Genomic DNA, 21749 nt, shown 5'->3' with positions numbered 1-21749 from the left:
ATCAGTAGGTCTTTAAAATGTTCTGGGGTCCTTGCCTATTTTTAGCTTGTTTTTGAATGAAAGCTTCAAAAATGTAGCTTTAAAAGTAGAATATGCCCTGGTTTTAATGTTCTCATTATCCTACTTTTACCTTTACTGATGTTCCATCTATATTTTACTTCCTGCTAGTCTTTGAGCAGCATGTTTTGGTCAGGATCAACTTGAGAAAGAGAAATGTTAAATTTTAGTTCATTTTACTGTAGTAAAGTGAGATAATGATTCTGAGACATGCTGGTGGTCTTACTAGGTGCCAATTAAGAAGCATATTGAATGACTTGTTCTTGTTGCTGTTAATTATATAGTATTCTTGTTGGTATCACCTTTGTATAGGCATATAACATGATTAACACTTCGAAGGTTACATGAATGCTTGCCGGAGGAACACTCTTGTGGTGCATTTCCATATTTCCCTTGATATTGTCTTGTTGTTATTTGCGATGCATAAAGAGAGTATTTTGTTGCATTGATGTGAGAACATGTCCTAGGGGATTTTTAATTGGTAGAAAAAAAAACCCAGATTGAATGTAAAATAAATGATCCTTTTTTGCTAAATGTATGCATTATGTAGTTCATTTCTGAAAGAGAGTTGCCAGTCCTGCTGGCTTGTCAGGCAGACACCCCTTAAGGCTACATCCATAATATCAAATGCGTATGAGCAGAGTGCATTCTGCACATGATAAGTGGGGCTAGCTGTATTGTTGTTAGCTCATAGATTGTGAAGTCCCAACATTAAAAAGTGGTTTCAGGTCTAAAACCTGCAAATATATTGCTATTTTACTTAATTGGATGCTTAAAATCAAGTAATAGCAAAACCACATTAAATATTATAATATCTCTATACACTTAACTGTGCACTGTTAAATAGAAACAATAATGGGGCCATAATCTTATAATATTTCATTTAAGGTTGCTAAAGGCCACTTTCCCTGATATAGACTTGAGCTTGCAGCAACTGTGGATTAATCACTTGTTCCAATATATAACCATGAACTACTTTTAATGAAGGCGTTCTCTTCACAGAGCAACAACTCAGCTGGCTTGGGCTCTGACATTATGAACCAAAAAAACTACATATAGCAGCTCAGTTTATTGATTGCTTTGGTGGCAGACTGCTGTTTTCCTTGCCACCAAAGAGTGGTGAACAAGGAACAGATAGACCAAAAGGACGACAAAACCCACTCTTTTTCAATTTGGAGGCAAGTGTGCCTATTAGCTAGCTAGTCAGGTCTTTCAGATGGACATGGTAAAAGAGGCTGTGGTCAATTATAGTCTGCTGTCCAACGTTTAGAGCAGCAATTCCCAACCAGGGTTCCGTGGTACCTTGGGGTGCTGTGAGCATGTCCCAGGGGTACCGTGGCAATGCTACCGGCTACCCCTCACTTTTGTGGTGTCTCCTGCCGGCACCAGCAAGGATATGGAGCTGGCTCAGGGGGCAGGGCCTGCCACAAGGTCAGCAGCCACTTCCCCCCCCCCACCCCCATGCTTCCCTTCACCCTGGGAGGGGAAAGTGGGGGTGGGAAACAGGGGAACTGGGAGGGGAAGGTGGGGGGAGGATGGCAGGGGTACAGTGAGATGTGAAGAGTGAGGTTAAGGGTACCATGAGGTCGAAAAGGTTGGAAAACACTGGCTTAGAGAAAATAATTGAGAGGGTGGCTGCAGAACAGCTTTAGGTTTCCTGGATGATACATCTGCCTTTAGCTCTTTTCAGTCTAGATTTTGTTCAGGTTGGAACAGAACAGTAGTTCATCAGTAACTCATGTGAACTGTGCATGTGCAGGGCAGCTGCAGATATTCTAAGAGCCCTTGACACTGAGGTATTCTCCCATCTTTTGGCACAGTTTCCTGCAGAAGTGTCTGTAAAAGGGTGAAGAGTGCCACTGTCCCTCAGTTTTTTCTTTACCAGCTCCAATGGTGTAGTGGTTAAGAGCAGGTGTACTCTAATCTGGAGGAACCGGGTTTGATTCCCCGCTCTGCCTCTTGAGCTGTGGAGATTTATCTGGGGAATTCAGATTACCCTGTCCACTCCAACACATGCCATCTGGGTGACCTTGGGCTAGTCACAGTTCTTCTGAGCTCTCTCAGCTCCACCCACATCACATTTGTTGTGAGGGGGGTAGGGAAAGGAATTTGTAAGCCTTCTTCTTCTTCTTCTTCTTCTTCTTCTTCTTCTTCTTCTTCTTCTTCTTCTTCTTCTTCTTCTTCTTCTTCTTCTTCTTCTTCTTCTTCTTCTTCTTCTTCTTCTTCTTCTTCTTCTTCTTCTTCTTCTTCCTCCTCCTCTCCTCCTCCTTCTCCTCCTCCTCCTCCTCCTCCTCCGCCGCCGCCGCCGCCGCCGCTTTCACTTCCGCTTCTGCTGCTGCTGCAGAAAAAGAGAAATGCCCTGAGATGCTGTCACATGCCTCCTTAGTTCCACTGGTTCCCACTACTACAGTTGTCTCAGTTCCAGCCCCAACACTGCTTCCATCAACTCAAGTGCTTCCATGACTGATTATCTCTCCTTGAAATCAATCTGAACTCACCCCAAAAGCCAAGATGATATCAAAATAAATAAACCTCCTCTTCCTTGAAGTTGAAACCACTGCATAAGCAAAAGTCAAGGGTTTAATGAGTTCCAGCTAATACTCCTTGTCTGAGGTCCCTTTGTATTTCTGAAGGTTGGATACCTGAGGTACAGCAATCCTCCATGATTCCAATATCCTTGCTTCCTCTGTCTCTGGAATATAGACCTGGATTTAAGAGGGGTTTCCATCCCCTTCCTTCACAACTATGGATCCTACTATGACTATCCTCATCACCACTAACAGTTCCAGTGCTCCCCTTACAGATTACCTTATTGATCTTGTTCCAGTTATGGATATATAGGTTCTCCATATCATTACCCACTCCATCATCATCTTTATTATATAGTGGTACTAATATCACCTTTACGAACATAGTGGTTGTTGTCACTTGGAACTGAGACTTAAGCATTTTCAACTTCCTTCTACTACATGATAAGCCTGATGATGCTACAGAAGATCTAAACCCATCTCTGGGATCACAAGCTCAGGAGGTCCTTAGTTCTGAGTGTGATTGACATTGTTTCCAAGCCATATCCTTCAGAGATAGTCACTGAAGACATGTTTGCATCTCCAAGTGAAGATCTCAGACAGGAGGATTTATATTTCCTTTTCACCTACTGCAAATTCTATAGTAAGTATATTGTACATTCACTGTATTGCAGTGCAAAAAAAAATCACAAACATATATTGCTCACTCAATCCCATTTGATAGGGAGGTCAGGAAACTTGATAATGTAGGTTGTAAGGTTTATTCCTCTTCTGCCTTGACTTTCCATATGGGTAATAATGAAGTCATAATGGGAAGGTTCCAGCTCTTCCTAAGGGAACAACATGATCCCTTATTTTGAACTGATTTCAGAACACAAAAGACAGCTGGCTAAATTACTGCAGACAGAGGGCTTCAGGTTGTCTAAGCAACAAATTAGATAATCTGATGCCCTCTGTCTGCAGTAATTAAACCAAATTAATAGAGTCTATCTTGTAGCCCATTGCCAGGTGAATAGCCTCTGAAATCACTTTGAGGAAGCATGTCTGGCTGAGATCTATGGCCCTAGCCCAACATCATAGAGACAGGGTAGAGGATTTACCTTTTGAAGGAACTGAGCTTTTTAGTTCAACCACAGGGGTTGTCTCTAAAGAGTCTAAAGATGATTGCAAGACAGTCAAAACACTCCAATCCTGATAAGCAGAAGGTTTTTTTCCAGGCAATATTCCAGTTATCAGAGGTACACCAGGTATACTGCACAACAGCCTCAACTACCCACCTGAGCTCTCCACTCAATTTCAAGTCTTCAACTACATCAAAGGTTCTGTGGTAGCAGGATTAAGGAGGGAATGTGAAAAAGCTGCACAGGAAGGCCACTGAAATTCACAAACACCAAGATAACTTCAACAAGAAAGAAGAGAATCTGAGAATTAACAAAGCTTGGCTAGCAGTACTTAAAAATACCAGAATCAAAGGCCACGGGCATGCTAAATTCACGGACAATGGACTCCACACGCAGACACAGGATTGCATTCACCAATACTGCTGCTGCTGCAAGGAATGCAAATGTGAATCAATCCCTGGACTGAAAAACCCCACCCGCAATACAGTACTATCAACCACACCTTTGCATAGCAAGTTCCACCCAAACACTTACTGATTGGTTCCCCACCCTGGGACATGGACAATATATACCCACTAAAACATTCCCTTCTCACTGGACACAGTGTGTAGCAGACTTCCCTCTGTGATACACCTCTGAAGATGCCAGCCACAGATGCAGGCGAAACGTTAGGAACAAGATCTACTAGACCACAGCCACACAGCCCGGAAAACCCACCACAACCAGTTGAATCCGTTGATGAAAGTAAAGTTTAACAATTTTTGTGGGAAAATAAAAAAGAATAAATGTACAGGCAAACAAAGATGAATGCAAACACACGGAGAACTCACACTGTCCTAGGATATGCAACTTATCCCTGAAATCAGGCTCCATTCCTGAAGACTGGAAGATGGCCAATGTCACACCAATCTTTAAGAAAGGATCTAGGGGGGACCCGGGAAATTACAGGCCAGTCAGTTTGACATCTGTTCCTGGTAAATTAGTAGAATCTATCATTAAAGATAAAATTATAAAACATGTAGAAAAGCAAGACTTGCTGAGAAAGAGTCAGCATGGCTTTTGCAGAGGCAAATCCTGTCTTACAAACTTACTAGAGTTCCTTGAGGGTGTAAACAGACATGTGGATAAGGGGGAACCAGTGGACATTGTCTACTTGGATTTCCAAAAGGCTTTCGACAAAGTTCCTCACCAGAGACTGTTGAGAAAACTCAGCAATGAAGGAATAAGAGGGGAAGTGCTCCTATGGATTAAAAACTGGTTGAGAAACAGGAAGCAAAGAGTGGGTGTAAATGGGAAATTCTCACAATGGAGAGATGTTGGGAGTGGTGTCCCCCAAGGATCCCGTTTGGGACCAGTGCTCTTTAACCTATTCATAAATGACTTCCTGGAAGTAGGGGTGGGGTAGTGTGAGTGTGCCAAGTTTTAAGCAGATGATACCTAAATTATAGTAGGGTGGTGAGAACCACAAAAGGATTGTAAGAAGAGCTCCAAAGCCGGACCTTTGATAAATTAGGTGAAAGTGGAGCCCAGAAATGGCAAATGCAGTTCATTTGTAGCAAAATGTAAGGAAAGTGATGCACACTTAGGGGCAAAAAAATCCAAACTTCACATACACGCTACAGGGGTCAGTGCTATTAGTCACAGACCAGGAAAGGGATTTGGCAAGTCTTAGTTGATAGTTCCATGGGAGATGTCCAACTCCAATGCATGGCAGCTATGTAAAAAGGCAAACTCTATGCCAAGGGATCATTAGAAAAAGGAATTGATAATAAAACTGCAAGAGGATTGTCATGCCTTTTATATAAAGCAAGTGAGTGCGACCCGCTTGCTTAGAGTACTGTGTCCAGTTCTGGTCATTAAGCATCTCAAAAAAAGGATATTGAGGAGATAGAAAAAAGTGCAGAGAAGGGGCAACCTTAAGGATGATTGAGGGACTAGAAATACCTTCCCTATGAGGGAGAGGCTGCAGGCGTTTGGGACTCTTTAGTTTTGGAGAGGAGGCTGGCTGAGGGGATATATGATTGAAGTCCTACAAAAAATTATGCATGGGGTAGAAAATGTTTACAGAGAGAAATTTTTCTCTCTTTCTCACAATACTAGAACCAGGGGGCATTCATTGAAAATGCTGGGGGGAAGAATTAGGACTAATAGGGAAACACTTCTTCCATAGCGTGTGAGTTGAGGGTGTTTGGAATATGCTGCCACAGGAGGTGGTGATGGCCACTAACCTGGATAGCTTTAAAAGGGGCTTGGACAGATTTATGGAGGAGAAGTCAATCTCTGGCTACCAATCTTGATCCTCCTTGATCTGAGATTGCAAATGCCTTAGCAGACCAGGTGATCGGGAGCAACAGCCGCAGAAGGCCATTGCGTTCACATCCTACATGTGAGCTCCCAAAGGCACCTGGTGGGCCACTGCGAGTAGCAGAGAGCTGGACTAGATGGACTTTGGTCTGATCCAGCTGGCTTGTTCTTATGTTCTTATGTTCTTATGATATAGAGGTCTTGAAAAATTGGGGTTTTGTGGGAGAAGGCTGTAATTACCTTATCAAGGAGAAGAAGGGTCCAAGAAGCAGTCAAGGGTCAAAGCCTGTATTGAGCTCAAAGAGACAGGGTGAAAGTAGCTGGCATATAGCATAACTGAATCAAAAGCAGTGCAGAAAGCACTGGGCACAGTGTACTAGACCAGAGGTTAGTTCAGATACGCTGAGCAAAGACTGCTGGGCAGGCTAGTTATAGGAAAATTTGGCCCTCTAGCAATGTTAAGAGAGCTAACTTCCTTTACAAATAAATCTTGTCCACTTGAAGGGAACAATAAAAGGGTCATTTGACTTAACAACTCAGGCCAGGAAGGGTCTAGTAGATTATTAGATTTAGGCTAGAACTGATGAAATCATAGTGCCGGGGTGATTCCAATTCAAAGTGAGGTGGCACTTCCTAGGAGTAAGGCAGAAAAAGAAGTGATGAGATTAGTGAGGCGGGGAGTAGCTGCCAAACAGTTTTGATAGAATCTGGACTTAGGTGTTGTTAGTGTATCTTTTGTGAATGAGGAAACCAGGTGTGCTGTGGCTGTTTCTCAGAAAAGACCCCACTATTTCCCTAAAAACTGCAGGAAGGACATATGAAATGAGGGGCTGAGGAACTTGTCCAGACTGATCCTTTTCCCTATAGGCAACACAGTACTAGACTTCAGGTGGCATCCATCTTAACTTGCATTGCCAGGGCACCTTCATGGAGGACTTGTGGAGCACTGATTCCAGGTTAAAACAGTCTGGAAAATCCGTTGTCCTCCCTTCAACACTGCTTCCTCTTCATCTGTTTTATGCTTCCAATTCCCTCCTGGAAAAAGAACCATAGAGGATTGTTCTCCCAATGCTGTGGAGGACACCCCCCCCCCCCCGTTATTTCATAATAGAAAAGAAGTCAGGAGGCAATCATCCAATTCTGTGCTTCTTAAGCCAGTTTGTTAGAACAAAAAGATTTTGCTTGGTTTCTCTTAGAGATATTTTACTTCTGTTCAATGTTCAGGTGTTATTTGCAATATTAGGATTCCAAGATGCTTGTTTTCATATCTCAATGAAAAAAGATTTCAGAAAATTTTCTCCATTCCATTCTTAACACCAGATGTTTCACTATACTGTCCTCTCAGTTAGTCTTTCCTTGACCCCAAGTGTATTTACAAAGGTTATGGCAGTGGTGATTGATCACCTCAGGGAGAAAGGCTGCAATATCTTCCCTTTCGGGGATGATTGGTTAATGACAGCTCTATTGGTACATATCTCCTTAATTCTGAACCCTCCAAGAATTAGGCCTTCAAGTGAACTTATTCAAGGCTGTTCTCTCTCCAACTTAGTGCACAACTTTTGTTTGAGCTGTCTTCAACTCTGTAATAGGCCTAGCCTATGCTCTCAAAGACTGTATTTCTATTTTTCAAGCAATAAACAAGACAATCTCTTCCACTTTTCAAATAGCAAGAAATAGCCAAAGCTTATTTGGTTTCATAGCATTAGTACCCTGCAAATTTCTTTTGCCAGACTACAATTTTGGCCACTTCAGAATTGGTTTGTCAGTGTTCTTCCCTACAGTGCAATCCTCACAAACATTTTTTTTTAATCTCAAGAAGAGTTCTCAAGACCTCAAGCCAATGCCTCTCTCATGGACTATGTTGCTCGCTATGTGAACACTGGAGTCACTAGTTGTGGTTTTATGAGAGGAAATTAGATATAAGAAATTTGATATAAGCATTAGAATATAAGCATTAGAATATAATGCTTAGAATATAAGCATTATATTGAAGCATTAGATATAGAAATTTGATATAAGAGTGATCAGATACCATCTGACGGCTTCAATCTTCATCATCCAGTGGAAAAAAATGTCTAAAGCTATACAACCAATGCCCCAGCTATGCATTATTTGAACAGACTTATCAGCACAGTATCCTTGGCACTATGTCAGGGGTTTCTCTTAACTGGAAATTGGCCTTGAAGCACAAAGTGAGTTTCCAGGTCATTCAGATGCATTCTTAACAGGGAGGGACAATGGCCTAGCAGATACTTTGAGTCATTCCTTTCAGGACAACTACAAATGGTTTGTAGCCAATAGATTTACTATCCCTGTGTTGTTGGCATGGAACAATCCCTCCGATATGATCATCCTTTCACAAACAAGTGTTGGGCTAAAAAGAACCTTAAGAGAACTGGTATACTTATGTCAAGTAGAGCATTTTGTCATCAACTATGCAAAAACAAAGATAATGCATTTCAACAATAGGTTTGCAAAATCTTCTTGGCAGCTGAATTGGCATCAGATTGAACAAGTTAAATGTTTTTAATATTGAAGAATAGTATTCCAATTTAGTGGAAACCATTCAGCCCATATTCACTCTGTATTCCCATTCTGCACAAAAAAGCTGTAACACCATCCTCATATTTTATTTTATTTTATTTTGGACTATAGGTGGGGTTTTTATCCCAGCTACTATCAAGTTAAATTTGGCGAAAACTTTACCTCAACTGACTTATGGTGCTCAACTAGGGCCAAATAGTTACTTTATGTTATTAGAAAGAGTTCAGTCAGGCTTTTTAGGGCTTTATTTAATGCCATCTAATTGCACAGCCAATGCTGTGCTTAGAGAAGAGGCTGATATCTATTAGGTGGAAACTAAGGATAATCATAATTAACTATAGGCTGAAAATAGATCTAAATCCAACTGGCCTAATGCCTCAGTTTCCCTTGGTGGTCCAATACTCACCATGGTGTACCAGGATAATAAAAAAAATTGCAGGGTTAGACCTGATATAATTGCTGTAGATGGGACAGAGAAGAGCTAAGTTTTAGTATCTCAATGTCTTAGTGATACTGAAATACAGAACGAGACCACACATCTCCCTAACCCGTACAAAGTCCTACATTCATGGTCAGGAACTTTAGCTCTTTACCTCTCTATCATCTTCCTTTCTGAGTTTAGGTGGGCCTTCTCCAGAGCTAGAATTGATGTCTTACCATCTGTTGTCTTATGTGGAAGATTTCATAAGAAGCCTTTTGAGATATAGTGATGTCTACATAGTGCTAACACAGTAGAGACAATCTCTAATTTACTTCTTAACTGCAAATTATATAGTGATGCTGGAAACCTCTGATTTTCCCTTTGATACTTGGATTTAAACAACTACATTATTCTTTAGTTACTGAGGCCTTTTTGATTAAATTCCTTCTTAAAGATAAAGATACCAATATGTCATATTCTAGCTAAATTCAGTTTTCTTCTATGCAAAAAGAGGAAAGAGTTGGTGAGTAAGGGCTCAGATTCTTAGGTTTTATTTTATGACAAAATCTTTTTCCACTATTGCTGTAGATCATGTAATCCTTTGATAGTTAATGATGAATATCTTAACTGTTTTGTTTTACTGTTCCTGAAGTAATGTTAACTTTTTATTGCTGCAGTAATGTTAATTTCATAATTTCTGGTCTAAGACTGTAAATAAAGTTCATTCATTCATCTTCCTGAGGAAGCTTACTATATGATTTTAGGTTAATCATGTACTTTCAGCTTAACCTACCTCAGAATTCTATTGTGTGAGGATTAAAAAGGAGGAGAGGAGAATAATGTCAGCTGCTTTGGTCCCCATAGTGGAGAAATGTGTAATAAATATAGATAAAAATGAGAGGTAGATAAAATATACATTGGTGAATGGCTGAGAAGGAAAGAATGAGGAAGGGGATGTAAAAAGAAAATGAGTGTTGCCAAGAAGAGGGCAAGATGAAATATTGGGGATCAGGGGATATAGAAGAAAGTTAGCTTCCCCCTCATGAGTCTGTTAAGGATTCCCTTCCATATAAGTGGGCCTGGCCCTATGGCCCCCACCACACAACTGTGGCATAGTTTTTCTAGGTAGAGGCTACTGGGGGCGGGGGTGGAGAGCGAAAGTTGAAGACAGAGGGGCAGAGAAAAATAGGTTGGTTGTTGGATGGGAATGAAGCAGGAAAAAGGGAGAGGCCGTGGGGACTTTCAAGTAAGGAAAAGAGGAAATAGTGGTAAAAGCTGAGGATGGGAATTAGATAAAAAGTAGTTTGGTGAATTGCTGAACAGAAGAGAATGAGGCAGATAAAGGGGTGCTCATATTACCAGGAGGAGGGCAAGAAGAAATAGTGTTGGGAGAAGGATCCAGGGCAGGGGTAGGGAACCTGCGGCTCTCCAGATGTTCAGGAACTACAATTCCCATCAGCCCCTACCAGCATGGCCAATTGGCCATGCTGACAGAGGCTGATGGGAATTGTAGTTCCTGAACATCTGGAGAGCCGCAGGTTCCCTACCCCTGATCCAGGGGAAAGTACTGTGTCCTTCCACAAGTCTTTAAGGGTTCCCAATTATGAAAATGGGCCTGTCTTGTTTCCAGCACCACACAATTGGTGTATAGTTTTCCTAGGCAAAGACTACTAGGGTGGGAAAGCAAATGCTGAAGCCAGAGAGGGAGATAACAGTGTACTGGCTGTTAGGTGGGAAGGAGAGAAGGAAGCAGGAAAAAGAGAGAAGGAAGAGGGAAAGAACCAAAAGTAGGGTTAGTGAAGTGCCTTCCAGAGGTCCTTGTACCAACATCAAGGCTTTTGTGAATCGTCTGGCTACATTCAACATAGCAGTAAATCTCTTTCTATGGTGGACCCAAAAGCAGCAGATTCTGCTTGTGTGCTCCTTGTTGCCCCCCACTTGTTCACAAACTGAAATTTTCCATTGATCAAACTTCAATTTGTTGTGAGTCACTACTTCTCAGTGCAATTGCCTCTTCAGTAGTGAAATATAGCAAAGAAGAATTTTTGTTCTGTTTCTGAACTCAGGCAAAAGCAAGAAGGAAAGTTCAATAAAGTTGATGTCATTACCATCGTCAGTAACAGTTTTCTGCTTTTGATTGCTGAATCTGTCATGCCTAGCAGCAGTGCAACTTGTTCTCCAAACACTTATATACAGATAAATGGATTATTTGTATATAAATCCTATGATCATGTCACAAGCTTTTAACCCAAAATACTTTTTTATGTAGCTTACCGTATACATGTAGTGGCTGGATATTAGGTATTTTATTTTTATCTTAATGTAAGGGTAGTTCAGTGGTGGAATTGTCTGCCTAGGCTGGTGGTGAGCTCACCCTCACTGGCAGTCTTCAAGCAGGTTTGTCAGAGATGCTTTAAGCTGATTCTGCATTGAGTAGGGGGTTGGAATGGATAGCCTGTATAGCCCCTTTCAACTATATGATTCGATGAGAGACCACTGCTTAAGATACTTGAGAGCTGCTGTATGGGATCTTGATTTACATTGGAATCACAGCATGTGGGAGGAGGTTTTACGCCTGTGCTGAAACAGTACAGCAGTGCTGATATTTGCCCTACAGCACAGGTGTCAAACATCATGCTGGCAGGAGATGATGGGAACTGTAGTCCATAACATCTGGAGGGCTGCGAGTTTGACACCTGTGCCCTACAGTGATGGAGAGCGACTCTACAATTTTGTTTGGGATGATGTGGTATAGAAGATTTTAAACTGCATTGCTGTAATCCAGCACATCTTCTCTTAAGTGTTGAGTGTTCTGTGCAAAGAAGCTATGATTTGGTCTTGAGATTTTAAAATGGACAAAGAAGAATGGATCCTACTGGTACTTATCTGTAACTCTTCTTACATTTTAAATAAATGCATAATCATATTTAAAGTCTAGAGATAATTCTAAATTGTATTCTTCAAACATTTCAGCATCTATTATTTTGACAGCAAGTTTAGAGATCAGATCGTTGCTATGATTTTTTCCAGAGATGTAGTGTATAATTTCCACTAGGTTTGCGAGAGAAAATATATGTATATACAGTGGCATACATATGTTATCTCTCTATTGACAGTGTGTGTTTCTTTCTGTTGACTGGGCCAGTTTACACTTGTATAACATTTGCCTGCTTTCATATAGTTGCGGTTGATATAACATCTAGTTCTACATTTCTGTTTTGTCTTGCTTGAAAGCATGGGCATGAATTCCATAAATTAAATCAAGCAACTTTCATTTATAGCTAAATTATGCAGAAATGAGGCTTAGTCAGTTGGAAAACTGTCACTGTGAGAAGACTTGTCAAGTAAATGGAGTGATTTATCGAGACAAAGACTCATGGGTGGAAGATGATCACTGCAGAAACTGCACATGCAAAGTAAGACTTTTCTAATATATATAAAGGACAAGACAGTGCATTGCAACTCACTATTGTTTTTGAGTTATAGACTGGGTAGAGTTGTTTTAAATTAAACAAATTAATAAATATAATACCATTTCTAAGAGTTATCTTATTAGCACATGGCAGTGGTGGGAACTGGGTAGTAATTAGAGCACTATTTTGTCTGCTCTTGTATCTTACATTAGTTTATTTTGGTACATTTTAATGTTTTCTGGGTAAAGTTTAGAATTGCAGCATTGTCGTATGTGAGAAGGAAGCCTTATCTTAATTTTATGCATAGTTGTTTACCTGTATCTTGCATAACAACAACATGTAGATTCTGTTTGGGATATTTATAATTTTGAGCAATAGAGAAACAAAAAAATATTTAATATGTAAATCTTGTATGGTTGAAATTATTTGATAGCTATCAGATGAAAGTATTTGTTTGTCTAAGAAAATAGAAAGCTGTTCATTAAAATTTACAAAATGATTGACAGAGCTTGTGAAAAATATTATTCATGAATGTATAAAAATGGGTAGCTGGTTTATATTACTTAATCTATTTTATTATCATTGGCAGGTGGGATAATGGGAGTAACTGATATGAAAAAAAGAAGTTAACAAGTGTGTCTTCAGTTAAAATTGCATCTATTGCACAGTGCCAGAAACAGTCATATAATTTAGATAGTGAATTTTCATATGGTAATTGTGCTTTATCCAAAAAATAAATTACTCTGCATTCATACATACATGTACACACTGATTTAAATTTCATTTCTCTGACATTAAATAGAACGGAGTAGTGGAATGCCGACGAATAGCCTGTCCACCATTGAACTGCTCTCCTGTTAGCCTTCCTGTCCATGTAACAGGCCAGTGCTGCAAAATGTGCAAGTGTAAGTACAGATATTTTACCTATTCTCTTTCTTCGTTACAATGATTTCAGCTGAAGCAGCTGGCTTTTTTCAAAGTTGTTTTATTTTGATATGAAAAACATTTGTGAAAAAATATGTGACCAGCATGGTGTCAGCAGGTAGACAGCTAGGTTATGAGCTTTGTTATCGTACTTAAATTTGCTCAAAGCTGTACCACAATAGAATTAAATAGTGAGAAAGAAAAGCCAGAGCATCTTGTTCTGCACAGATGCACAAGCACAAAAAAGTTTTAATGGTGTGATGGTTGGTTAAGTTTTAGGTCACTGATTTCCTACATGGAATCTTGAAGTCATTTTATCATGATGTTTATAGGTACTTATTTATCAGGTACATTACAATTCTTCTTCTGGAAAAAATAGCTTCTATACATGGGAAAGGAGAAAACATAGTGGCTCTTTGAGAGAGGAAGTTTTGCAAGATGGCCAACAAAGGCCATTTCTGCTCAATACAAATAAAACATCTTGCAGACATTTTTAAAAGAACGATTTTGGCTTTTTCTGCTGACATAATGCAGACAAAACCATTGCTTTGGAGCACATTGATTCATAAATTTGCCATGAGTTGGAGATGACAGCACACAAACGCTTATTGAATAATTGTGATTTTGATGCTCAGGAATATTAAGTTATATTTTCACAAAGATTAACACTAAATATGACTATTTTAGCTAGTTTTGCTATCATTTGTAACACACTGGTAAAAAGATAATCATACTTATTAAGATCAGTTTGGATGCAGTGATTGTCATGGTTCACTCTGATAAGTGAAGGGAGGGGAGAGGTTGTGGGGAATCTAGAGGAGGGAATAGAAAGCACTTAGTAAACCTGTAGCAACCTCAATCTTTGAATCATTGTTAAGATCAGGAAATGTTACATTTGTATGCAGCTGTTGAATTTGAATAGATACTTTATAACTTATCTCAGAGCTTTTCTTTTGTTTCATATACTCTGATGAAAATATGAACAATAAAAAATCTTTTATCCCTTTGATTGAACTTGAAATTTGATTGGCACCAGGCTCATCTTGTAGGATGTTTCAGGGAGTTGAAACATCTGTCAAAAAAGCATGATGTATAAAAATGATTTAAATTGATTGAAAGAGTCAGTTCCTTGACAGAATAATGTACTTAGGACATATCTTTTTGGGTACAAAGTACCAATCACTAAAACTGTCTTTGTGATAATATTGTATGAAATGATTTCTCTGCAGTTTGCCCATTTAGTCATGGATAGTAACCTCAACTATAATTTTCTTCCCTCTAGTCTTATTGAATGCCATGATTATACTCTTTTTGTTCCTATGTTAAAGTAGCAAACATTTCTTACATTTAGAATGCATGGAGACAATTTTGAAAGAGATGTTTCTGCTTTTTTCCTTCGATATCTTTGGTTAATCCCTCCAATCCAGAATGTGCCTATCAGATCAAAATTGACTTTCAGACAAAATCTATAGAGTACAGATTCCCAAGCTTTTTGTTCTTTTTTAAAAGCTACTTGACATGTGGCTGTTATGTAGACTTGTAAGGTTGTTGTCTCTGGGTTGGGAAATACCTAGAGATTTCAGAGGGAGGAGCCTGGGGAAGCTGGTGTTTGGGAATACAAAGGATATCAGCAAGGTACAATGCCATAGAGTCTGTCCTCCAAAGAAGCCATTTTCTCCAAGGCATCTGATCTCTGTTGTCTGGAGAATAGTTGTAAGAAAACAGCCCCCCCCCATCCAGAGATTGGCAGATGGCCCCTCAGATTGCCAGCCTGAAGTGAGCTATGAGTCTGGCTTGCCAGGTGAGATAGCCCCACCATCCCCTGAGATTATTGCTGTTTTTAAGAATACAGGTATGAGAAGAAGCTAAGCAGGCTGTATAATACATAGTGTCACTATGAAGCAACATTTCCATACCCAACAGTCACAGATTAGATGAACTGAGTGGACTAACCTGGCAAATTCGTTCTGGCTTTATTTGCAGCATTTGCCTTTTAATTAGGGCTACACTTAGTGAAGAATTTTTAAGTCATTCCATTTTTTCTCTTTTTCCCCAAGCATATAACTGAGCTTTGCCTTGCCTGGTTAGTCCAGGCTAACTGGATGTTGGAAGCTAAGCAGAGTTGGCACTGGTTAGCATTTGAATAGGTGACCACTAAGGAAGTCCAAAGTGATGATACAGAGGCAGACAATAGCAAATCTTTTCTGAATTTCTCTTAACTTAAAAACCCATGAGGTTGCAATAAGTCAGCAGTGACTAGACAGCTAAACAAACAAACAAATGGGGTTATATTGATTTAATTGCTAGAAATGGGATCCGCTATCAGTAACCGGAAACCCCAAGGATATTGAGAGGCCTATCATTGTTATGATGGATTTGTGGTCTGGTCATGTTGCATTTATGTATTTTTGCCTCAGGTTCTGGTGTTATTCCATCAAAGCTGAAATCTATATTTCCCAAGAAAGCAAAATCTCATCTCTTCCTTTTGTTGTTGGCATAAACTATAAATAAGCTGTTAGGAAGGGTAAACAATCAGCAGAAAAACAAGCAATATTTGTGTTCCTGTAGTTCTTTATACATTATCAAGGGTAGAACACTTACCTTGGGTCTTTTAGCAGCGCGGTGGGGCTGAACTGTGGGGTCCTCTCGTTTCACTGTTTACACATGAAGAGGCAGTCCAATTCTCCTCGCAGATAGTCTCAATAGGCATCTGTTTCCTGGTTCTCTTAACTCCACCCCTCTTAAAGGCACAGATTTCATAATAGCAATCCCAATACTATAGAGTTGATATTCTCCCCTCCCCTCCTGTCCTACCTCTCTACCTCCCCCCACCCACCCACACATACTCCCAACCTCTCTCTTGCTGCTGCTGCAGGAGAGAGGATTATTTTTTTAAAAGAAGCTTATCTGAAAAAAAAAAGTTTTAAAATCTTTGAAAAGGACAGAAACAGAGTGGGGAACGAAGGCTGGAGCTAGAAACAGGCCCTGCTTGTGAATGCAAAAGCCAACTGTATCAATACATTGATATATCTAAATGAGCATTAGACAAGCAGGAAGGAACTGGTAACAAGAAATGGTGGAAGGGGGAAGGCATGGATGGCAGTACGAGGAGTGGGGAAAGTGGAGCTAGGCAGGTTGGCTGTGGGTGGAGCAGGGGTGGAGCAAGGGGTAACTGCGCCTGGGGTGTGCATGCACCCTGTGTTACTGCTGCGTTGCTGCCCCCCACCTGCCCCCACCCCAGAATATCCCCACCACGCCCCTGCACCAGGGTGCATCTGGGGCACCACGCCCCCTGTCCCATGAGTGATACGCCACTGGGGCAGAGGGAAGAGGTCTGGGGCAAAGCTGTGTTCACTGGAAAATTACATCAAAAGTGAAAGTAAGGCTTGAGGAAATACATTTGTACAAGAAATCTTGCTGTGACAGACATTTGCCCCATCACGCAGCAGATGCCTTGTGTGTAATCACCCAAAATTCATAGAAGGAAAAAGAATGTAAACTGAATTCCACTTGTCCTGCATCGATGCTAGCAAAATATCTTACCTATTGAGTACAGGTGACTCATGTACATCGTTATAATGACTGATTAATCCCTTTGTCCCTGTGAGTATAGAGTACAGGTGGCTCATGTACTTAGTAAACTTTCTCTTGTCTAGAGATCTTTATGTAATACCTCAAGAAACCTCAGTTTGGACCAAAAATATGTTCTAATGTCAGAGGCTTATAAGGTGTTTTATTTTGCAATTAGAAATTCACCAGGTTTGTTTATTTATTTACTTCATTGAAATTCCACCTTTCTCTCCATTGGGATCCCAAAGTGGCTCACATTGTTTCTTTTTCTGAATTATTCGATTTCCAAATGCAACAAATCAAAACAAACACATATTTATGAAGCTAAATTTGGCACTACAGGTTTTCTTCCATTTGGACTTTCATATCCAGTCCTGATTTCTCTGTTTATTTTAGTGGTGACCTTTTTGAATTTTAATTACTGATTAATCCCTTTATTTCTGTGAGTAAGGAAATAGCCACAGACAATGGTGCCCAGGGCAAGCACTGAAATTGCCCCCCCCCACTCCATTGTCCAGTGTGGCCTACCCAGTGGGACAGAAGAGTCTGGGTTGAGGGCAGGACACTGAGCCATACTAGTTGTGTTCATAGAAAGGAAGGAAAGAAAGAAGGAAAGAAAGGGAGGGAGGGAGGGAGGGAAGAGACAAGATCAATTATAAACTGGTACTCTGCCCCTCACTGAAGGGAGTTTCTTTTACAGACCTTCTGTTATGGAAGCTTTCCCCCCTCTTACACTCATTGTGCAGTAGATCCCATAATCTCCACTATTTTTGAGAGTGGGCAAAGAATGACCTTTTCTCCTGCTTCTCAGGGAAGATGAAATAAATGGCCCTGAATTATTCTTTGCTTCAGGATTTTTGACTCTACCCCATGTTTCCTTCTCTACTTCCACTCTTCCTGATGATCATGGGGGCTTAAAAAAACTTTACTTCAACTTCAAGCATTTATACCATATTAGATCTATCAAAATAGTGGACATGTTTTCAGCAACAACATCCTGCAGCTGGCGCCAGTGCCTCTGGCTGGAACAGGATGCCGCAGGGAAACCCCACTCTGAAGTGAACAGCCCTGGGGTAAGGTGGGCAGCATGATGGATTCTGAGGGGTAGCGAGCTGAGCATCCCACATAGCCTTCACAAGAAAGGCTGCAGAGGGTGCACTTGGGCAGTGGTTTATAGGTGTTAGATACCAAGTGGGGGATCCTCAGGGACCTATTGGCAGTTTCTGGGTGGGCTGGGTGGGGATTCTGCCTGTGCCCTCCCCCAAGGAGCACCTGGGACTTTCCCTCTTTACACCACTGTCTGAGAGGTACTGTCTTCTATTAAATAGGATAATAGTTTGTATTTTACCTGTTGAAACTGGGTTTAATGTGCTGTCTGCATTGTTGTTCAACAAGTCTAATTCTTTAGTATTTTGAATCTCCCCTTAGAGTATACTTAATATTATGTACAATGGCTAATCTACAGAATATCACTTCTATGACTAATTTTGTTAATGAATTGAGTTCAATATCTACTCTGCTTTTACTGCTACTTCAGGTCACTAAGTAGTCCAGTTTGCCAACGTGAATGGTGAAATACTTCATGATAATAGTTTTTGTAATGAATTTAGTATTACAGTCAAAATAAATGAGAACAATTATCACTGACTGCTGTTGAAAACAAAATGACTAAATCATATTTACCACAGTATAGCTGTATCTACTTAAGCAATATTGTTTTTACTGAACTGTGTAATTTATATTTGCTTACTACTACTAAATGCTCATATCTTTTTTTCTCTTTTTTTACATCTAGCCAAATGCATCTATGGAGGAAAAGTGTTGACAGAAGGTCAGCGGATTTTAACCAAGTCCTGCAGCGAATGCCGTGTATGTTTTTTTAATCTTCTAAATATCCAGTGCTTCATTTTTAAAGACTGTGGAATCTTCATAAGTGGCAGTACTGAGGTGCATCACATTGCTTTAGGTGTTGTGGAATATGTCATCCTCTCAAGGTGACCTAGATTCACTGGAAGCAATGCACATGCCCTAGGTAGTATAATAAAAGTGTGACTTGTGATTTAAGAAGTAATTTTTCCCTTCTTTCTCTGCATTTATGACTTGACAGAAGAAGCATTTTAGCAATGAAGTTGTAAACTATGATACATTTTAATCACATTTGTCACTGCATTTGTACCCTTCCCTTTTCCCAAGGGGTACAAGGTAGAATATATGAATTTGTACTCATCTAGGTACTTCCCATGTGCTTTATTCCAGAAACAGAACTGTGCTTGATATGGTTAGGCTAGTGATTTTCAAATTGTGTTCCATGAAATATCTGGTTTCTTGATAGCTTAAAAGGGATTTTTTAAAATAAGAAGATCAATAATTATGGTGAAGTGTTTCTAAAATACAGTTTGCTAAGTTCTCTCTCTGGAAGGGGAAGATAATAGGGTGTTTTGAGTGCACATACTCTATTGTTATGGAACAACTGTAATGCCCTCAAAACAGGATGTACAAGGGGGCCATGGTCTACATGCAGTGTCATCTGCAATTAAAAGATTCCAGTGCTTGGAGATGCCATAGCTGGCAATTCAGTATGGAAAGGATCTCTGAAAATAGAACATGTGGGAACCACTGAGTTAATACATTCTCTGCATCATCATATTAGCTTGTAAGAGAGTGCTTTATATAAATTAATCTCTGAGGTAAATCCTACCACTCCATTGCATAAATTAATTACTGAAGTAAATCTTACCACTTAGGTTGGAAGAAGGAGCCTTCCTCCAACTTAAGTTGGTATGTGGAAATTAATAAACATTTGGTTTTGAGACGGGGCAACATTCATTTGTTTGTAATGGACATTAATACAACGTGTTGATATATTTGTGCACTACCCTTGCTCTCCTACCCCCCGCCTGCTTCACCCATACAAGGAGCACAGTTGAAGAAGGCTTTGTGTTTTGGTTAGGCTTCAATCAAACTTCAATTCATTGTGATTTTGAAATACAGTACAGATACAGCAGCAACCCATGTTGATGCACATTACTGACAAAATACCTGTATGAAATGTGAATCTGAATAATGATGTTGTGGGCTTAGAATTGTTCACCACTAATGTTTTGGGGTTGCTTGGTCCCCAGTAGCTGAAATCAGTATGCCATTGTATTGTGCCATTGTGTTGTTGTTTAAAAAACCCAGAGATAAACACACAGACACAATCATGCTCACACCAGGTTCTTGCAAAGTGCAATTTCTTACTTTCTGTCACAAAGCTAGGTGTTTTGTAAATGCTAAAATATACATTATTCTGTTCAAGTTCTGCATTATGTCTCAGGGAAAGTGTAGGAAGTTCCATTTTAAAAATGGATATTCAAAGAGTTGTAAAAAGGTTCTGACAAGCGGATAACCTGTCAGACTTGAACGGGCAGAACCTCACCTGTCCCCTTCCCCTGCTTTGCCTTCCTGCCCACCACTCTGCTTCCCTACCTGTCCCCCCTCCTGCCTTTGTCTTTGTGAGGAGCAGCCGTGCGTTGTTGTAGCTGGGAATGGGGGCAGTAGTGGCAGCTCTCCCTTTCCCCCTTCTCCTGTTCACCCGCAACACCACTTTGTCTATCTGTCTGGCTTATGTTGGGGCCACAGCTCCCTTTCCTCCTGTTCCCTGGTGGCCCAACAGCGGCATGTTATCTGTGCCAGGGCAAACAATGCTCCTTTGTTTGGGGGGATTTACCCCACATTTTTAAAAATTCAGTATTTTTCTGCAAACCTGAAGATTCCCCCAAGTATGTAGAAATATGTTCTGTCTCCACAGATGGGGCAGCGTTGACTGTTAGATATATTGACCTTCGCCAACGTATTAGCACTTAGAGTTTAATGAAGAAGAGCAAACCCTTTCCCCCTGCAGTCTTTATACAAGTGTTCCATAGATTGCAGTTATCTTGTCTTAGCGTTGGAGTCAGGGGACGTCTAAAGTGTGGACAATGTGTTGTTATTTTAATCTACTTTCCTAAAATAGATGCCACATGAGGTATAATGCACAAGTCTCAGCATGTATGTCTGCCTGGGATTAGGCTGCTGATAGTACATCTAGTCAAATGCTGAATGTATTATATATAGTAATGGAAGAGAATCCTGTGACATAGTTTTAGGCTTCTGAATAATGTTGGTTTTGTAAATGTGATGTTTGTAGAGAAAAAATGTTTTAAAACTATGATAAAATATTACTACTGGCAGTTTTTAAAATTTAAGAAGCACCACAACTGCTAAGCATTTCACAGTGACTGACTCAGAAGAGTAAACACTGTTTGCAGGCTTACTTATGGGACCATAAAGAAAGGGGAAGGAGCAGAAAATTAAGAGGATGGAAGTAGGAGAGATAGGGATTAGAAGGTAAAGACACATGAGAAGAACAACTATTTGCTTTGAAGTGAAGACACGCTTTCACAGGGGAGTTACACTAATCTTGCGGTATTAGTGCTATTTTATGTTCTGTTTATACCAACATATGACCTTTGTAAATCAAGAGGAACAAGTGGAAGAAGAGCATTTTCAGTGTACAGGTTGCTTGGGAAATGGCATGTTCACACTGTTTAGGGTCCTTACCTGCTGACACAGAAGTGTTTCTTGCCTGATGTATACATCCATGCAAAGCCAGGGAAAATCCCAGAACTTATACAGTACAATGAGTTTAGGGGGAAAAAAATCTTCTTGGCAATACAATTAGATGACAGTGAAGAAGGGAGTATCAGCCATTTCTGACAGATGCAGGTATTGGCTAATATCACAAGATGAGAGTGTGTGACTGGTGACACCAAGTGAGCTTCCATTCCAGAGTAGGGATTCAAACCTGGGTCTCCGAGATTCTGTTCTGGAACTCTTACTACTACAC

General features: G+C 40.2%; 1 protein-coding gene across 3 annotated transcripts in view; it reads left to right on the top strand.

The window, feature by feature from the left end:
* Nucleotides 1-21749, top strand: part of NELL1 (neural EGFL like 1) — a 678881-nt gene that overhangs the window by 201390 nt on the left and 455742 nt on the right. For all 3 annotated transcript variants that reach the window (XM_048483516.1, XM_048483514.1, XM_048483513.1), the window contains exons 8-10: nt 12257-12391; nt 13191-13293; nt 18678-18751. In XM_048483516.1, the coding sequence (XP_048339473.1) occupies nt 12257-12391; nt 13191-13293; nt 18678-18751 (312 nt within the window). The remainder of the gene's footprint in view (nt 1-12256; nt 12392-13190; nt 13294-18677; nt 18752-21749) is intronic.

Source organism: Sphaerodactylus townsendi, linkage group LG02 (genome assembly GCF_021028975.2).
Source record: "Sphaerodactylus townsendi isolate TG3544 linkage group LG02, MPM_Stown_v2.3, whole genome shotgun sequence".
NCBI lineage: Eukaryota > Metazoa > Chordata > Lepidosauria > Squamata > Sphaerodactylidae > Sphaerodactylus > Sphaerodactylus townsendi.
The sequence above is the reverse complement of the archived record's forward strand: the minus strand, read 5'-3'. Positions and strand labels throughout refer to the sequence as shown.